This window comes from Chanos chanos, chromosome 15 (assembly GCF_902362185.1).
Source record: "Chanos chanos chromosome 15, fChaCha1.1, whole genome shotgun sequence".
NCBI lineage: Eukaryota > Metazoa > Chordata > Actinopteri > Gonorynchiformes > Chanidae > Chanos > Chanos chanos.
Window position 1 is genome coordinate 5,634,947 of NC_044509.1, and position 16,286 is coordinate 5,651,232.

The following is a 16,286-nucleotide window of genomic DNA, read 5'->3' on the forward strand; positions in this document are numbered from 1 at the left end:
CACACACATTTACTTTCCTTCCTGCTGTTTAATCTCCAGAATTAAACCACATTTGTTAAAGCAGAAATGGGCAAATCTGAACGCAGTGTGGAGGCTACTGATCACTGGTCTGTTTCTCACAGACTGTCTTTCACCTGCAGACACAAACACAGACCCTCTCACACCACAAGAGAACAAGAGAGGAACAACGCTTGGGCCTCTCTTAGTGCGGTTTCTATAGCGCAGAGAGAGAAAGTGGGAATCACCCTTGAATGACCACGAAAATGAGCAGACACGCAAACGTGGATGGGGAAACTGGGCCATTCAGCGTATCAGCCTTCTCAGTCCGATTTGCCGTGTCAGCTCTGACACGCTTTTATCACAGACGCTGTCAGCTCTGAATCGCGTACCCGAGGTTTCAGTAGATTCCTTGCGAACGGGTTCCGTTGGAGAGAAAAGCAAAAAGACGTAACTCACGAGCGACAAATCACACACGCAGACAAATATCTTAACAAACGAATGAGGTAACGTATAAACACAAATGAACGAATACAGTACATACAAAGGGTTTACCTCCCTGTTCTCTTTGTAGGAGCGGTCATATGTCGGTAGTTTCGTCCTACTCACAAGTCTTCTCTATTACTACACACCCACAGTAAAGCCGTACACATTAAAGCAACAAAACGCAAAGAAACAAAAACACCCTTTTATGTTTCTCAAAAGTCATAGTTAACATGGGGGGGGAGTTGAACCAGCCTCACCACGTCAAGCTCTCTTAATATATTCTGCAGGAAACGAAATGACCTTTTCAGCGCACGCGGCCCTTTTACGTTCTTCTTTGAGGCGTCTTATGGTTGGCTTTCAATTCCATGATACAAACTGTTTGGTGTGGATGACAATTGTTTCTCAAAAAGCAGAAGGCCTCTGAAAAGTATTGATTTCCATATTTGCACAAAACCATGCGAAACTGCTTTTTGTTTGTTTTGAAAATTAGCTTTTTGAAAAAACTTTTTTGACTGCACGCTCAAATGTCCACGTTGACATTTAAATTAAATCTCTCGCTTTAAAACAACTATAAAAGCCACAGATAAAGGTCTCTATCTACACGATAACACCGCCCATAGAGCAAATAGGCCTGTGATATAACGAGTAAATGGATTAAAATGTTTAACTTGTATTTTTGATGTAAAATAATTAAGTATCTGACCCTCGGTCTGATTTGTGGTTAAATAAGCTTGACTAGCGATGTTGTCAGGGCTCTTAGAGGAAGTCTGTGCTCAAGAAACTGTTCGTGCCGGTGCCCTATTTAGCAACTAACGACAATATGCTAACTATGCAAAAGCACTTTTAGGCTCCACTTCCCCATTCATCCCGGTGGCAGATGTAGAAGTGAGAGCGTTGGAGCAACAGAGGAAAGATAAGAATGTTCTTTTGTTGTCAAACAAACACACACACACACACACACACACACACACAAACGTGTTTCAGCCAATTATTCCTTCCACAGTCTCAAGATGGCAGTGTGATGTTGTTTCTAATGTTAATGGAGCATACAAACAGTATACATATCTGCACACACACGCGCACATACACAACACACACAAATATCCAGGCTTGTGACCTACTCCACAGAAGAAGAAAAAAAACTGAGATTTGAAAACTCAGCAGTTTCTTATATAGCCGTTGGTTTTCCTGAATTTAAAGACGAATGACGAAAGTAAGTATGAATGAATGACAATAAAGAAGCTGATAATAAAGCCACACTGAAAAAAATCAGTGTCTACTTGAACATAAAAGTACTAGATTGTGTTACATACAAAGCAAGAATTACCTTCATTTATGATGACCAAGCTATGAATAATACACAGGCTATATCCATATCAGTTACAGCCAACATCATTAACCATTATTTACCATATTTTCATGCAAGTTTTTAACTTTTGTCCATGAGTGACATGAAACATATGCATCCCTTCTGTCTGACCATTTTCAAATTTCTTAAAATGGTCCGATCCAGAACTTTGTAAAGCTCTGGAAAACCATGACTCTGAAGATCAGAAGTGTCTAAAGAAGGTCACATGACTTATAGATAAAGCGTTTCAGTGTTTGAGTTACAAAGGGCAGGAGAGCCCCCCCCCTCCCCCTCCCCCCCCCCCACATCTGCTCAGCGATGAATATGAAACCTAAGAAACCCAGCCTGTACTTTTCGTCTGCCTCCGAAAATACGTTTGAGGTTCTCACTTTTTCTAAGCCCCTCTTCCTGTGCAGTGGTTTCAGAAAGCAAAAGGAAGGGGTAGGAGAGAGAGAGAGAGAGAGAGAGAGAGAGAGAGAGAGAGAGAGAGAGAGAGAGAGAGAGAAAGAAAGAAAGAAAGAAAGAAAGAAAGAAAGAAAGAAAGAAAGAGAGTGAGAGAGAGAATGTGTATTAACTTCTATAGCTCTTATAAGCTGCCAATCTGCTGTGCATATTCTGCTTATCATCAACACTGGTTGCTCTGTTGAACAACCTATACCCACACTGTAGTCTCTTACCAAAGTTCAGAGGGAAACAACACAGAGGGACTGTGTGTGTGTGTGTGTGTGTGTGTGTGTACGGGAACTCTGTTAAAACTGCACAAAGAGCCAGTGTCTAAAAGTTCCCAGTACATGTAGACGTGGGCGATTTCTGTCTTCATGACGGGGCACCGAATGCACATTGTCCGTGGCAAAGAGTGAATTATACAATGACAATCTGGGAGATCAACTATTTCTCCAGGGCTGTATACCATAGGATATATAAATGTTTCCACCCCCCCCCCCCCAAACTGCTGTTTTTTACCTCTTTTGGGGTAAAAATCCCCCCTGTAATTCGCACCCAGGTACATAGATCAGTATTGATTGGGGGGGGGGGGGCTGGAATAAAGCACCAACTTCAAAGTTGCATTTCATCTGAAATGAAAGAAATATAACAGCATAGGGTTCGTTCTCTCTCTCTCTCTGTTCTGGTCTGACGATTCAGGAGAAAGACATCCGTTCTCTGGTCCTGTGAGGCTAAGAGGGCTGATGACGCATTCTCAGCGCCAAACAGCCGTTACATTAGCATTTATTAAATAACCAGCGCTAGCACCAAACTCACACTTCAAACTCACAAGAAGCAAAGAAACCCTGTAAAAGTGGCACAGCCACAAAGGATGCTTAACCAAACTGTATAAGCAAAACTTTCGCCTATTTAAAAATGTCTCCTTTCTAGGCGCGCTAACGCACCATTGCAACGCATGCATCCTAGTTTTAACATATGAATTGTTTCCCTTCAAATGCCATACTAAACAGATCGTTTCAATGTACAGATATAACAATAATAATAATAATAATAACAATAATAATAATAATAATAACATAATAAGACAACAGCAGCAATAATGTCATCACACACATTCGAGCTAAAAGCAGTCTGTGTCTTTCCGCTGGTTTGCTTTGTAAGTTCTTGAACAAAGTGCGCCTAACTCTGTGTTTCACGCTACATGAAGCGGCGGATTACTGGTAGGTGATACGGTTTGCTTGGTATCAATTTGGCATGACCAAACATTATTCCCACAACCCCACTCAGACCCGCCGACGTTTGCCCCCACTGTGACTGTCGTCGGGCTGTCTTTATCCTTGTTTAATTTTTAACTAAGATATCCGCCCAGAATCTTACTTATTTACTTTATTCTGGATTCCTTTGGCTTTTCATTTCAAACCTCATATAAACACAGTGTTATATGATGACATATAAACCCGTGCTATATATATAACCCATGTCATACGACCTCATATGATCATAATTTTAGATTAATAAATTACCACAAATAACTCATTCTCCAAAAACACAAAAAAAAAAAAAAGGGAAGGGGGAGGGGGGTGTTAGAAAGCACCAGAACTGTGACTGCTGCCCCTTTAGAAAGGTCCAGTTTACTTCAACCCCAGTCACACACACACCAGTCAAACCAGTCAAACACACTTCAACCCCAGTCAAAGACAAGCTGTGGAGGCCCCTGAGTGCTACAGTCAGGTGAGTAAGACGTGGGCTGGATTGTGACTCTAAAGAGGGAGGGGTAGAGCGCTGTGATGTAACCCTGGAAACAACCGGGGGAAAAAAAAAAAAAAAGGAATGCAACCATTTTTTTTGTTTCCTTGTGAAAACTGGCCACACCAGCCAGCAGTCACGCGGTCATAAATATCGGACACACGCATGAAGAAAAATGACAAGATCCTATCCTCTAAAGAGAATGAAGAAAGAAGAGAGAGAGAGAGAGAGAGAGAGAGAGAAAAATGTGCATGTCACACACAAACACACCTGCACAAAAATGCAACCCAAAAAGGAAGTTAGATTCTCATCAACCAGCTACACCAAAGTAACAGACAACAGAGAAGCGTATGAACTCAAACTTCTATTTATAGCATCCTAGCCTTTCCTACATGAAACGTGAGACGCCCTTCGTCTTCTCAGGCTGCCAGGTCATTTTTCTGCAGTTCCCAACATTCTGTTCGGGTCAGCACTTTACCTTTATTAAAAATGGGATGCATTTGGTCAAAGGCACTCGATGGAACCATAGTCACTCTACCTGCTTGCAAAAACATCAGTTAAAACAGGCAGTAGGTGACTGTCCTGTCTCTCTACGTCTAAGCAGCAGAGAACTTGACTGTGCTTTGTGACGGAGGTGAAGTGATGGAGGTGCCGTGTTTTTTTGTGAGGGGTACTGAGAGGGCGGATGTGGATTGGTGGTTTGGTCAAGAGGCAGCTCAGAGACCAATAGATATAAACTGAAACGATGTAAATATCAATTATAATTGATCCAGTTATGTAAATAATCCAATCACAGTCCATAACAGTGCAGATAACCGCAGCAACAGTAATGACAGTAATAACAGTAAAAATGTAAATAACAGTACAGGTTATAAAGTGTCATCCAGTGTGGTGTGCCAAATGATGAAAAGACCTCACCAACCTCTCCCTCTGTGTGTGTGTGTGTATGTGCATGTGTGTGCGTGTGAGAGAGAGAGAGACAGAGAGAGAGAGAGAGAGAGAGAGAGAGAGAGAGAGACAAACAACATGTGTGGTCTCCACACAATAAAGGCGAGTGTGACATGGTGTGCAGTTTGCAAAAAGATTTTCCCTCTTCTTACTGCACAGGTCAAAGCAGATACTGCAGAACTATAAATACATAAATCAAACTGCAAACCAATGCACACAGATGAAGCTGGTGCAGTGCTAATCCACTTGCGTGCGTGCACACACACACACACACACACACACACACATACATTTGCACACTCATAATAAAAAAAAAAACACACACACACACACACTCACACTCAACTCACAGTTCACATCCTGCCCATCCACCAACGGCATAGCCGCAAAGGCCTCAACATCTCAGTCACCACGGCAACACACCTATAACTGCAAAATCGCTGTGGCAACGTGTCCAACAGCCTGTAAGCCAGCAGGAATCTCATTAGTTAGTTAGCATACGAGAGCATGGAGCAAAGTCATTACTCCAGATTAGAGGGCAGAATTCAGAACCTTCTGGATATTTTCTCAGAGAAGTTTTTACTCATATCATAGAGCCACCTAAATGCCAACATGCATTTTTTTTTAAAAAAAAAGAAAAAAGAAAGAAACATGTAGTTGTACATAGTAAATGTGTAGGTTTTTAGGTTAAGACACAAACATTCTATCAAAGTTCAAAGCAAAAGTATATCATAATGACAGTGGTCTGAACCCTTCAAAACAAGTTTGGCTCCTTTTTCAACCCCCCCCCCCTCTCACTCTCTCTCCAATCTTCGAGGTTTCAAATTCCTCTTTCTCTCTCTCTTTCTCTCTGTGTGTTTTTCCTTTCAACTGTCACTGATGATGAGGGCATAAATACTGGGAGAAACTCCATTAAAAAAAACAGAGGTTATACACAAACAACATGGAGTCAAACAAATGAAGGAATGAGAGGAATGTTATGAGGTGGAACCACCGTTCCGTGACATAAGACCCCTTACACAGGGACCGCGTTCAAAACGCACCCTTCTGCGCTGCCTCTGAGTGACAGCTATGCCCACTGCTACATCAAGAAAACAAAAACAAAAACAAAAGCAGGTGAAAGCCAAGCAGATCAGTTTTGAGCAGACGTAGAAGAGTCAGGTTTGCGGTGAAAATTTGTTTCTGTGTCTTGGTAATACTTGAACTTGGACACAATGTCAAGTCAACTGCTCTACAAATCTCAACATGTTCACTCATACGGAGGTGTCAGACACATTCAGCCAACACACACACACACACACACATAAACATGCGCGCGCACACGCACATACACACATAAACATACACACGCGCGCGCACACGCACGCACGCATACACACACATGCACAGCAGGTCTGAGCTTTGAAGAAAACATGTGTCATCAAGGCAAAAAAATGGCTTACGCACACACTGTAACACACACACTAACAGACACTATCACAGACATGTGTGTAACCTGTCTGAGCTCTGAACAACGTGTGTCAGCCAAGCAAAAATCTGGCTTACACACACACACACACACACACACACACACACACACAAGGCAACACTCACACAGTTACACATGCGCTTACAGACACCACTACAGAGACACACAAATGAGGTGAGACTCTCCCAGCGCCCTTGCTGAAAAGGAGCGGAGATTTCTCCTTCACAGGAGAGCAGCAGACAGTTCTCCTCCACGGGGAAGCTAAGCGGGAGCAAGTCCGAACAGGTTTAGCATCTCTCACTGACAAAACAGGCCGCTGAGTAAATGAGGATAAGAAAAAAAAAAAAAAGAAAAACGGGAAAGTCATACAGGTTTTGGTTTGTAAAAATAACTCGTAACCGATCACATCACCTCAGAACAAGTATTGTCGCCTTAAGGTAGTGTAATGTACCCTTAATGTAGTGTTGAAGAAATCGCAAACAAAAAAAAAAAAACCTCGCTTTTAAAAACTTCAAGAAACATGAGGTCATCTCAAACACTATTCAGAATCATACTCAGATGAAAGGCTGTTGCCAAGAAAGTTTCAGTTAGGGCAAAGACTGACGAGTACTTGTAATTTAACCTGTGTGTCTGACACAGATGAACAAAAAGGTTTTGGAGTTTTTTTTTTCTTTTTACCGGCAAGTTTGGTTTCCCTTTACACACAAAGAGCACAATACAAAACGCTATCGTGTGGTTACAGTAGTGTTAGTTTTGTCTTTTTTTTTTCCTTTTTTTTTTTTAACACTGCACAGGAAGTTTGCGAAGAAGCAAAAAAACCTCTCTAAACATCCTCACTTTGTGGTGCATGGCTAATCATTCAGTTTGTCACACTCTTCCTAATAGATAAGAATCTCTGATAGACTAGAGCATAGCTAAAACTACTCATCTATACTGGCCAACTCTAACGTGTGTTATCTCTGGGGAACACTTTTACCTGATTGCGTAACCTGATCGGTTTTATTGTGACTGAGCAGTATCTTTCACAGAAAAGGTATGACCTCGCAAACTCCGTCTCAGCAAGGTTTTAACATCTTATCTTACTCAGGCCGCATGAGATGCCGGAAATATAGCCTCACTGAAACTTAGATTATCGGTGATGGATCTTGTCGACAGAAGCTGATGACACGTTTAACACAAATCACTAAGTCTGTCTGAATGATTGAATCAGTAATCTGTGACTGAAGCGATAATCTGACAGCCCAGTTACCCTTATCAAATCTCCTTAAACAGAAGTACAACCATCAGACAGAGGAAACCGTTGTATGAGCTGTTATCCGTAAATAAAAGTGAAGAAAAAGCTCATTCTGAGAGAATGCTAACAAACTGCTGTTCAATAAGCTTTCTAATGGAGACCTTTTCAGCATGTCTACTTTACTTATGGAGACTTGCTGTTCTACAACGCTACCTGTTCCAGTACATTACCTTAGCACATCACACTGCGTCCTTCGACTGGTACACAGGCGCAACAATGTTTGATTTAGGCCCCAGTGTATATTTTCTGTTTTATTTTCACAGGACGATATGTAAATAAAAATAAGATTAAAATTAAAAGTCACAGACCACTAGAGATAAACTCAGCCCTTCAGACCACACTTCTGAAACATCAAGTTATCTCCAAATCTATAACACCCCCCCCCCCCCCCCACACACACACACACACACACGAACACAAAATGTCCACCCCACCGCCAGATGTTGCTTTTGATACAGATATCCTAATGTAATCAAGCCTGCTTCCTGGTTAAACCCAGTATAGAGCCAATGAGAGACAACCAACCACATCTCTTCATTTTAGAAGGAAATACACAAACATATCATCCAAAGGCCAAGGTCTTGGCTGTCTTCAGTTAATAGTACACAACCAAAAATAAAATTGTTTGCATTTCGTATCATGAGCCTTGGGTTCACTTGAACTGGTCTCCACACATGTTAACACAGATACTCTCTCAAAAAAACACACGGCCTCCAATATAAAACTGAAATTCAAATAAGGGTTACCCTTTCTTATCACTACATAATAAAACTCTACTACATATAAAACCTCTAGTTATCATGAAAGACTTCGAGACGGCATGCCGAATAAACAGACGCCTCACATTTGAGTAACATTTCTTGAAATACTTGTGGCGGGAGTGACCTTCGGTATAACAAGCAGATGAGTTCATTCACCTGTAGTCCTTCGTCTTTATGGTATAACCACTTAACTTAGCGTAGTCCATATCGATGACATTCAAATTCCAACTAGATCTGTTCATACTTCCTTATTTTTTATCACATAAACACACAAATCCACCTTACACTGGGAGGGATTCACTAGCGTGAACATGGCTCTTTCGTTTCATTACGTAAGATTAGCCCCCTTTTTCTAAAGTTCCCCACATAGTCTTGCATTACTCAATCTGAGGTGTTTCTTTAACACTCTGAAACATTGAAGTCTAAACTTTGCGAGAAAGCGGACACTGTGTGTATCACTCTTCAAAGTAGTCTCTCATCCCATACTGTTAATCGTGTATTTATTTGGTGCACGTGCTATTCTAATCGAATATCCTTGACCTACATCGTATCAAAATAATTAAATTCTTGTGTCTATGATTTCACTGCCGGGCCAAACCTCCTCTGTGACTCACGCCGTTCTGTGACGTCGGAGAAGTCTTAAGAACGTGTGACATCGTGGCATAAAGCAAAGTGCGGGGGTTTTCGCGTACGTGCATAGATCGCATTCCTTCAGTCAAAAACCAGTGTATCACACAAGAATTTTCCTGGTCTATTACACAACATACTGACTCTTTTAAACGTGTTCTTTTTAAAGAAAGCTTGAGACAATAACAGCATGTGAGCATGTCTCACAGAAGTCTCTTTAACGTTTGTTCCATCTGATCTGGCGAGTCTATTCTGTCTCCTTCCTCTTTCAATGCCACATTTATCTATTAGGAGCACTGATTCAAAGCGCCAGATCTGATTTACAAATTCAGCCGGGTCATGGCCATGGCGGTGACTCTCCGACGTTGGGCGTTTCAACACAGGAATAGTGACCGGAACAGTGAAAGATGATTCAAAATCACCGTGATGTATTTAATATTTTAAGGGACATGACAGAAAGACACACACACACACACACACACACACACAAAGATGACAGACAATGTTAAATCTTCTTACAGGAAATCATAACAACTGGGTCTAGATTGTTAGAGGTGGTTTATATCCAAAGTTCCTGCAAATTCACGACTATTATTTCACATCGAAATCAGAGAATTTCCCTGAATGACGAACAGTCATGATAAGGCTACGACTGAAGTAGCCTACTGACAGACGACTAGATTTTCTATGAAGATAAATAGTCAGAGTTAAGGACTTCTAATCTCCATTTCCTGGAAGTTTCTGTCAGCGTTTCACAATCTCAACAGGAAACGAACTCTTATAATTTGGTGCTGTAGGAGGGTGAATTTTAAAATTTGATAACTGAAAACCTTTAAAATCACAACATGCATTCCTTCCACATAACTTGGCAAACATCCAAACTATGCAGCAAGTCAGTCAAACCCTCTCGCAAGTCAGCGCTCAACATCAAATGTTTGAGAACGTCTTGTCTCAACATCAAATGTTTGAGAACGTCTTGTCATATCAAAATCTGGTTAGAAAATATCTAGTCACAAATCGAACGGCAAAGTGTCACACTTAATGACTGAGAGCGATAACTAGGCCCCAGGTGGATAACGACAAAGGAGGAAACGTTTCGGTTACACAAATTAGAGATGTGATGTGAATTAGAGATACGAGCTTATCTGAAAACACACTGTTTCAGGAATGTTTTTCTTACCAATAGAGGAGGAATCCTCGTGGTCCGAACTCATGTAACCGTCGCTCCGCCTATCCGGAGTGCTTCGTCCCGAACCATGCTGTATCCTGATGCCTGAAGGTGACAGTCTGCCTTCGTCACTGGAGTCAAAATCCTTGCTGAAACGGAAGGGTCGGATAGCATCCCTGTGCGGACCGATTGTTTGGCACTCTTTGACGTTTATTTTAGGGTTAATCAGGTTTTTCTTTACAAAGTTCTCGTTCAGTTCAGCGTCCTCGTACTCTTGGTCGCTGCTCTGATCCTCTGTATTCTCGTTTACATTGGAGCAGACGCTGTTCCCACCTGACTGGGAGTCTTCGAAAACTATATCTTTCTCTTTCTGGAAACTGGGCTTTTTCCGTGGGGGTATTAGGATGGGCTTACCTGTCTTACTGCCCCTAGCCATGTCTCGCGTAATGGGACCTGTACTGATCAAATCTTCACTACCTTTACTTCCAATGCCAAACAGTTTTATCTTTTTGGGGAGTTTGAATCCGTCGCTCTGATCCGTTGTCTGCTCCGGTTTCTCATTTTCAGGCTTTGAAGACGGAACGTGAACACTCAATGTGTTCTCCTCTTCCTCCTCCTCCTTGTTATTTTCCCACCTTTCCTGATCATAGCTTTTCTTCTTTCGGGCAATGGTGGTCTGGAGATATATCATTTTGAATTTTTCTTCCGACAAAGCCAGCTGTAACTTTTTCAGGTTTGCCTTACATTTCTCTAGTTCTTTCTCTACATCTTCCACCGAGTTTAAATTCATGTGAGGCACGTCTCCTTCAGGAAATTCATTTCTCCAATGTTTTTCAAACTCCTCTTGTTCCCACATTGCGACAAGAATGGAAATATAACACCTTAGCAAAAAAGAAAGTCTAAACACGCTTTTAAGAGGATATGTCTTCCGACGAAAGAAAGGCAACTACGCTCCCAAAACGTTAATCCTTTATTTTCAGATATCCGTATACATTTTTATCACACTCTCCTCGCAGTAGCACTGTCAGTCGCTGTCTTGCAGCCAAATCCACACGGGAGATCAGTTTAACACTGAAAAAAACTTTGAGCTTCCGCTGCACAGAAAAGCGAAGCTCTGACGTCAGGTCTACAAAAACCAATTAAATGCGCTGTATGCTGTGTCATTTTTTTCTATGGGCGTAACGATTGAGAGTCAAGCCTGCGGTCTACCCCGCTGTGGGGCTGTGGTCATAGTCATAGTCATATGGTCTTTTACCTGTTGACAAACAGGTTAGTGATATCTAATCCTTACACTGATGAATGTGTCGCAGAACGTACTATTTTTACATTAATCACAATTACATATCTACAGTTTTTACTTTACTTACTACATTCAGTTTCAACCTCATACAACACCCTCCCACACCTAACTCGTGTTCACTTACTGTTTTATTTATTTATATATGTGTGTCTGTATACGTGTGTTTGCATACACATATATACACACACATGCATACATGTATGTATGCATGTATGTATACGTATATTTAAGCATTTCTTCCTGTATAAGAATCATGTGTGTGACTGATTGCTGTGACGTTACGGTTGTGCTGTTTGTCAAAAAGTAATACAATCCACCCATAAACCGTTATCGAGAACAAAACGGCCCTGTAAAAGTTCTCCAATATGAAGAGAATCCAACTCAGAATAAATGATGGCCTTATTTCAAGGTCGTTCACTTGAAGCCTCGTGCCTTTTAAAAGCTACATTTTATCCTGCTCTAAAAGAACAGCGCGGCTGTCTGGGCGAAACACATATTCCTCGTTATTCTTCACGTCTCACTCCTCTGTCAATACCATTACCCAAACAGGCCGAGGGCAAATGTGATCTGGGTATCACGGTGTCAGTAGTGGGGTGAAATGGCTGCGCGCTGAAGCCCAGCGAGAAACCGTAGATGAGAGATGGTTCTATCGATACCTCTCCTCAGCTTTTAGAAACCGGAGAAGCAAAAAAACCTGGGGATGACACAATGTCCACATCCAACCCTGTCTTCATTGTTTAATGGATGCACACACACAGACACAGATACATACACAAACACACACACACACACACACACACACACACACAATTTTTAACTTCCATAATCCCCCTTTGTTTAATAAAGATGATGTGTGTGTTCGGAAAGTGCTCAAGTGTTTTTGCTCTCTCTCTCTCTCTCTCTCTCTCTCTCACACACACACACACACACACACACACACACACACATACAAAGAGTTGTTTAACTTGCTTTCACTAGTGTTTTTCTTCTCCTTTGTGAGTGTTGCAGAGGCTATTTGTAAGTCTACACACATTTTAATGTGAGTTTCAGTGACTCAATATCACAAAGGGGAAGAGGCTCCAAGCAAGATAGTTTTTATCTCAGCACAGTCAGCACCAGTAGGAAACAGAGTGTGTGTGTGTGTGTGTGTGTGTGTGTGTTTAAACTTTGTCTGTTGTCAGGCTAACAAAAGAGGCTCTAGACATCCAAATTTTCCCCACAAGATTCCTGATCCCAAACCTAAGCAGAGCAGGAGGCAGAGCTGAAGTCCTACAATACAACAAGATAGAGAGAAAGAGAAAGAGAGAGCTTGACATCAATGGTCTGAAACTGAACCAAGTTCAGAGCCCGACATTTCAGGGGAAAGGAGGAACGGACAGAGAAGAGGGAGGGAATGAAAGCTGTAGTGTCTGCAAACCGTATGAGGAACTTTGCGGCGTGTTCTGTTGTGTTTCTCGTAATCGTACCGTCATGCTTCTTAAATCATTACGTTCGTCTTTTCATTGTCTTTCGGAAAATAGAACTTGTAAATGTGAAACCTCAAAACCACAGTGATAGTGAAGAACTTGCAAGGGTAATTGTATTGGGAATTGCCAAAAATATCTTAAATCATAACGAGGGCTTGTTCTTGTTGTTGTCATTTTTGATGGAGAGGAGATATGAAAACAATGTGGACATTTTATTGAACGTGTATTGGAAGCTATAAGCTTATGTCCAAGCCTTTAACGAATGCATTATACAATAATGTGGTATCTCACAAGAGGTGAAACCGAAGAGTCAATTACACCGCACTGTAGATGATGTGGAGTGATGCATTCAGCATCATTCTTGAAGACCGGCCAAGAGGAAGATTTCCCGTAAACTCAGGCCTTCTTCCGCTAGCCTTAACATCGCTCAGAAGATAGCCAGAACAATACAATTCATTTACGGAGAAAGATTGATGGGCTACTGGCTGCTTTTTGAGTGCCTATCTGGAGTCCGTCCCAGAGTTCCAACGGTTTTTTTTTTTTTTGAAACCCTCTCAGCTTGAGAGCGTTGTTAAAGATTGGTCATCATTGTATACATTCCCATGATGGACTGAATTGGAAGCATAACGATGAAAAAAAATCGGAAATGGCGGAGATGAAACAATGGGCAAAAATCTGTAAATGAATTTGTAAGAAGCATTAAGAGAAACGTCTGCAACATACCTGAGATGTGATAGTTTCCACTCTGTCTTAAATATGTAATGTATTACCTTAGTATTACACTTAATAATAAAACAATGGCATCCAAAAATGCTTTTTGACTTTTTGCCATTCCAATAGCCTCTGTCGCAATAAATTTAAAAAACTAGGACTTTTGATTTTTAAAATGCTTAACCCATGTCTGTTTATTTCATAAATAGCTCCGTCTCTCGCTCTTTCAAGCCAAGAGTAAGATCAGTAAATCCTGCAATTACAGCGTCACACTTTTAGAGTAGGAATCTTGGAATGTACAGGTAAGAGGGTCATACATTATGTTGAAGTCTCGACCGCCCCTAGTGGTATAAATATCTAATACACCTAAAACAGCGGAAACAAAGATTATGAGATATTCCCAACCACGAGTAAGGAAATAGTTTCAGCCTTAACAGCCAGGCTGCTGCAAGATCTAGTTATAGACTAGCTGTTGCTGTTTCATTACTTCTATGGTTTAACCGTCAAATGGTTTATAAGAACTCGGGCTTGACCCAGTTTGACCCAGAGTTGAACAGACCACATGATTTTTGATCCACACATCATTAGAAAATGCAGAACACCTCAAAAATCAAGGTACCCAATCAAAGGACTATGTGGAAACTTGAACCGGAGAGGATTACATGCTTAAGTAAAAACACTAAAGTTGGATTGTCAGAGTTATTGTTCTGCAGTGCTGGAGAGGAAAATACAAAAACACGTGAAACAAACAAATGCATTAGTAATAATACGATAACGACATCAGGATGTGGTTTAGAGCTGGATATTTGATCACAAAATCCATGGAATAATCAAAAAATGTTTTAATTATTGCTTTCAACAGTATACATTAAAAAAACAAAAATCAAGTACATCAAACAGGTACAGTTTAGGTACATTTTGCTAAAATCAAGCACACTCATATCTAATGATTTGACCAAAAACGCATTAGTTAAAAGAAGAAAAACAAAAACAAAAAAATCCAAAACACAAATAGTGCTTTGCATTAAATTCAACAAATACATATTGGATAATAAATACGCCTGAAACATTTTAATAACTGATGACCATTTGCTATACAGTGAAAATAATGACATCTACCTGTGTATAATAAAATAGATTAGAGTGTGATGTTCTGAGGTTGAGTGAGTATGGTGTGGAAGACACTTTTACACGCTCTGATACTGGAATGTAAGAAGAAAACAAATTCCTCTGACTCCATCCAGCAGATGATGCCCAAAACACTTACAACACACACACACACAAAATAAAATCATCTTTGCATAGATTATTATGATCATATCACTGTTGGTTTTTTAAGATCCCAACCGATATCAAAGTACGACAACAAACAAACAAACACACAAACAAACAAACAAAAGATCCTGTAATCAATTACAAAAAAACAAAAGGTTCTCCATCAACTTTCAAAGGGAAGAGAAATGTAAAAATTCATTACAGATTGCAACAATGGGAATGTTTCACAACCCTGTAAACCCCCCCCCCTTTTTTCTTTTTTTTTTGTGGGACATTTTTCAAAACTACACTTTAATACTACAGTTGACAAACAAAATCTCTAAAGCTCATTTTCATCAGTCGCAGACTAAAGGAAATTCTGGATGCTTGTGCAGATTACCCAGAATTCACTAGAATAAGCTTGACAAAGGACTTCTCAAAGAACGTACAGGCTTGGTAACCGACAGAGACATCAAGGCAACGTTACAGGTATTGACGACGCACTGACAATTCCACAGATAGAAAGAAGGGGGGGAAAAAAGCAGGAGTATTTATACAAATTGAGACAGGGCTAAATTAACAGAAACAGGTGTAACTAAGATGCAACCAAAGAAACATATGAATCTGCCTCTGTTTAGGTTATTCACCGACATATACTCCATCTGATTTAGTTTTATTTAGTACAAAAAGCAGCTTTTTTTTCCCCACAAAGGTACATTAAGGCAATGACTGGACAGCATCAACTGGTTAATACCACAGAAGATCTTTTTACACAAGGTACAGTACGTCACACCATACAATATAACTATATAATTATTTTGCCATCGTTTTTCACATATCATTGATACCCCTCCTCCCTCAGACAAGCACAAGTACAGTAAACTCAGTTCTAAGAGGTTGTTTTGAGGCTATTTAAGGCTGTCTAATGTGGTTATATAAGTTATTGAGTCACTGAATAAAACGCAGTGAAAGAGAATGTTCTACAGTTTTCCATGTTCCTGAGTAAGATGATGGTGGAATCGGAGGCTACAGTGTGTAGAACTGTTTCACATTTATAACTCATTTCTGTACATAAATATATATATATATATATAAGTAAAATGTTCCATTTTGTGTATTAATTGTGCAATTCATCAAAATAAGAGTCAATATTAGTTTTTTGTTTTGTTTTTTTTTAAAAATCGCATGTAGTCATATCAAATTGGAAGGTAATCTGAGAATACTGAAAAACATGTTAGTTATTATACACTTCGGGGACAAATATTTAA

At 40.4% G+C, this 16,286-nt stretch overlaps 1 protein-coding gene across 2 annotated transcripts in view; it reads right to left on the reverse strand.

The window, feature by feature from the left end:
• abr (ABR activator of RhoGEF and GTPase) overlaps positions 1–11,143 on the reverse strand; it is a 144,617-nt gene extending 133,474 nt beyond the window's left edge. Inside the window, exons 1-2 of one of the 2 annotated variants that reach the window (XM_030792128.1) lie at positions 10,923–11,143; positions 10,300–10,817 (exon numbers count right to left, since the gene is read on the reverse strand). In XM_030792128.1, coding sequence (XP_030647988.1) covers positions 10,300–10,817; positions 10,923–11,143 — 739 coding nt within the window. Of the gene's footprint in view, positions 1–10,299 lie in introns of both variants that reach the window. The other variant, XM_030792126.1, reaches the window with a different exon arrangement.
• Positions 11,144–16,286: the final 5,143 nt, after the last annotated feature.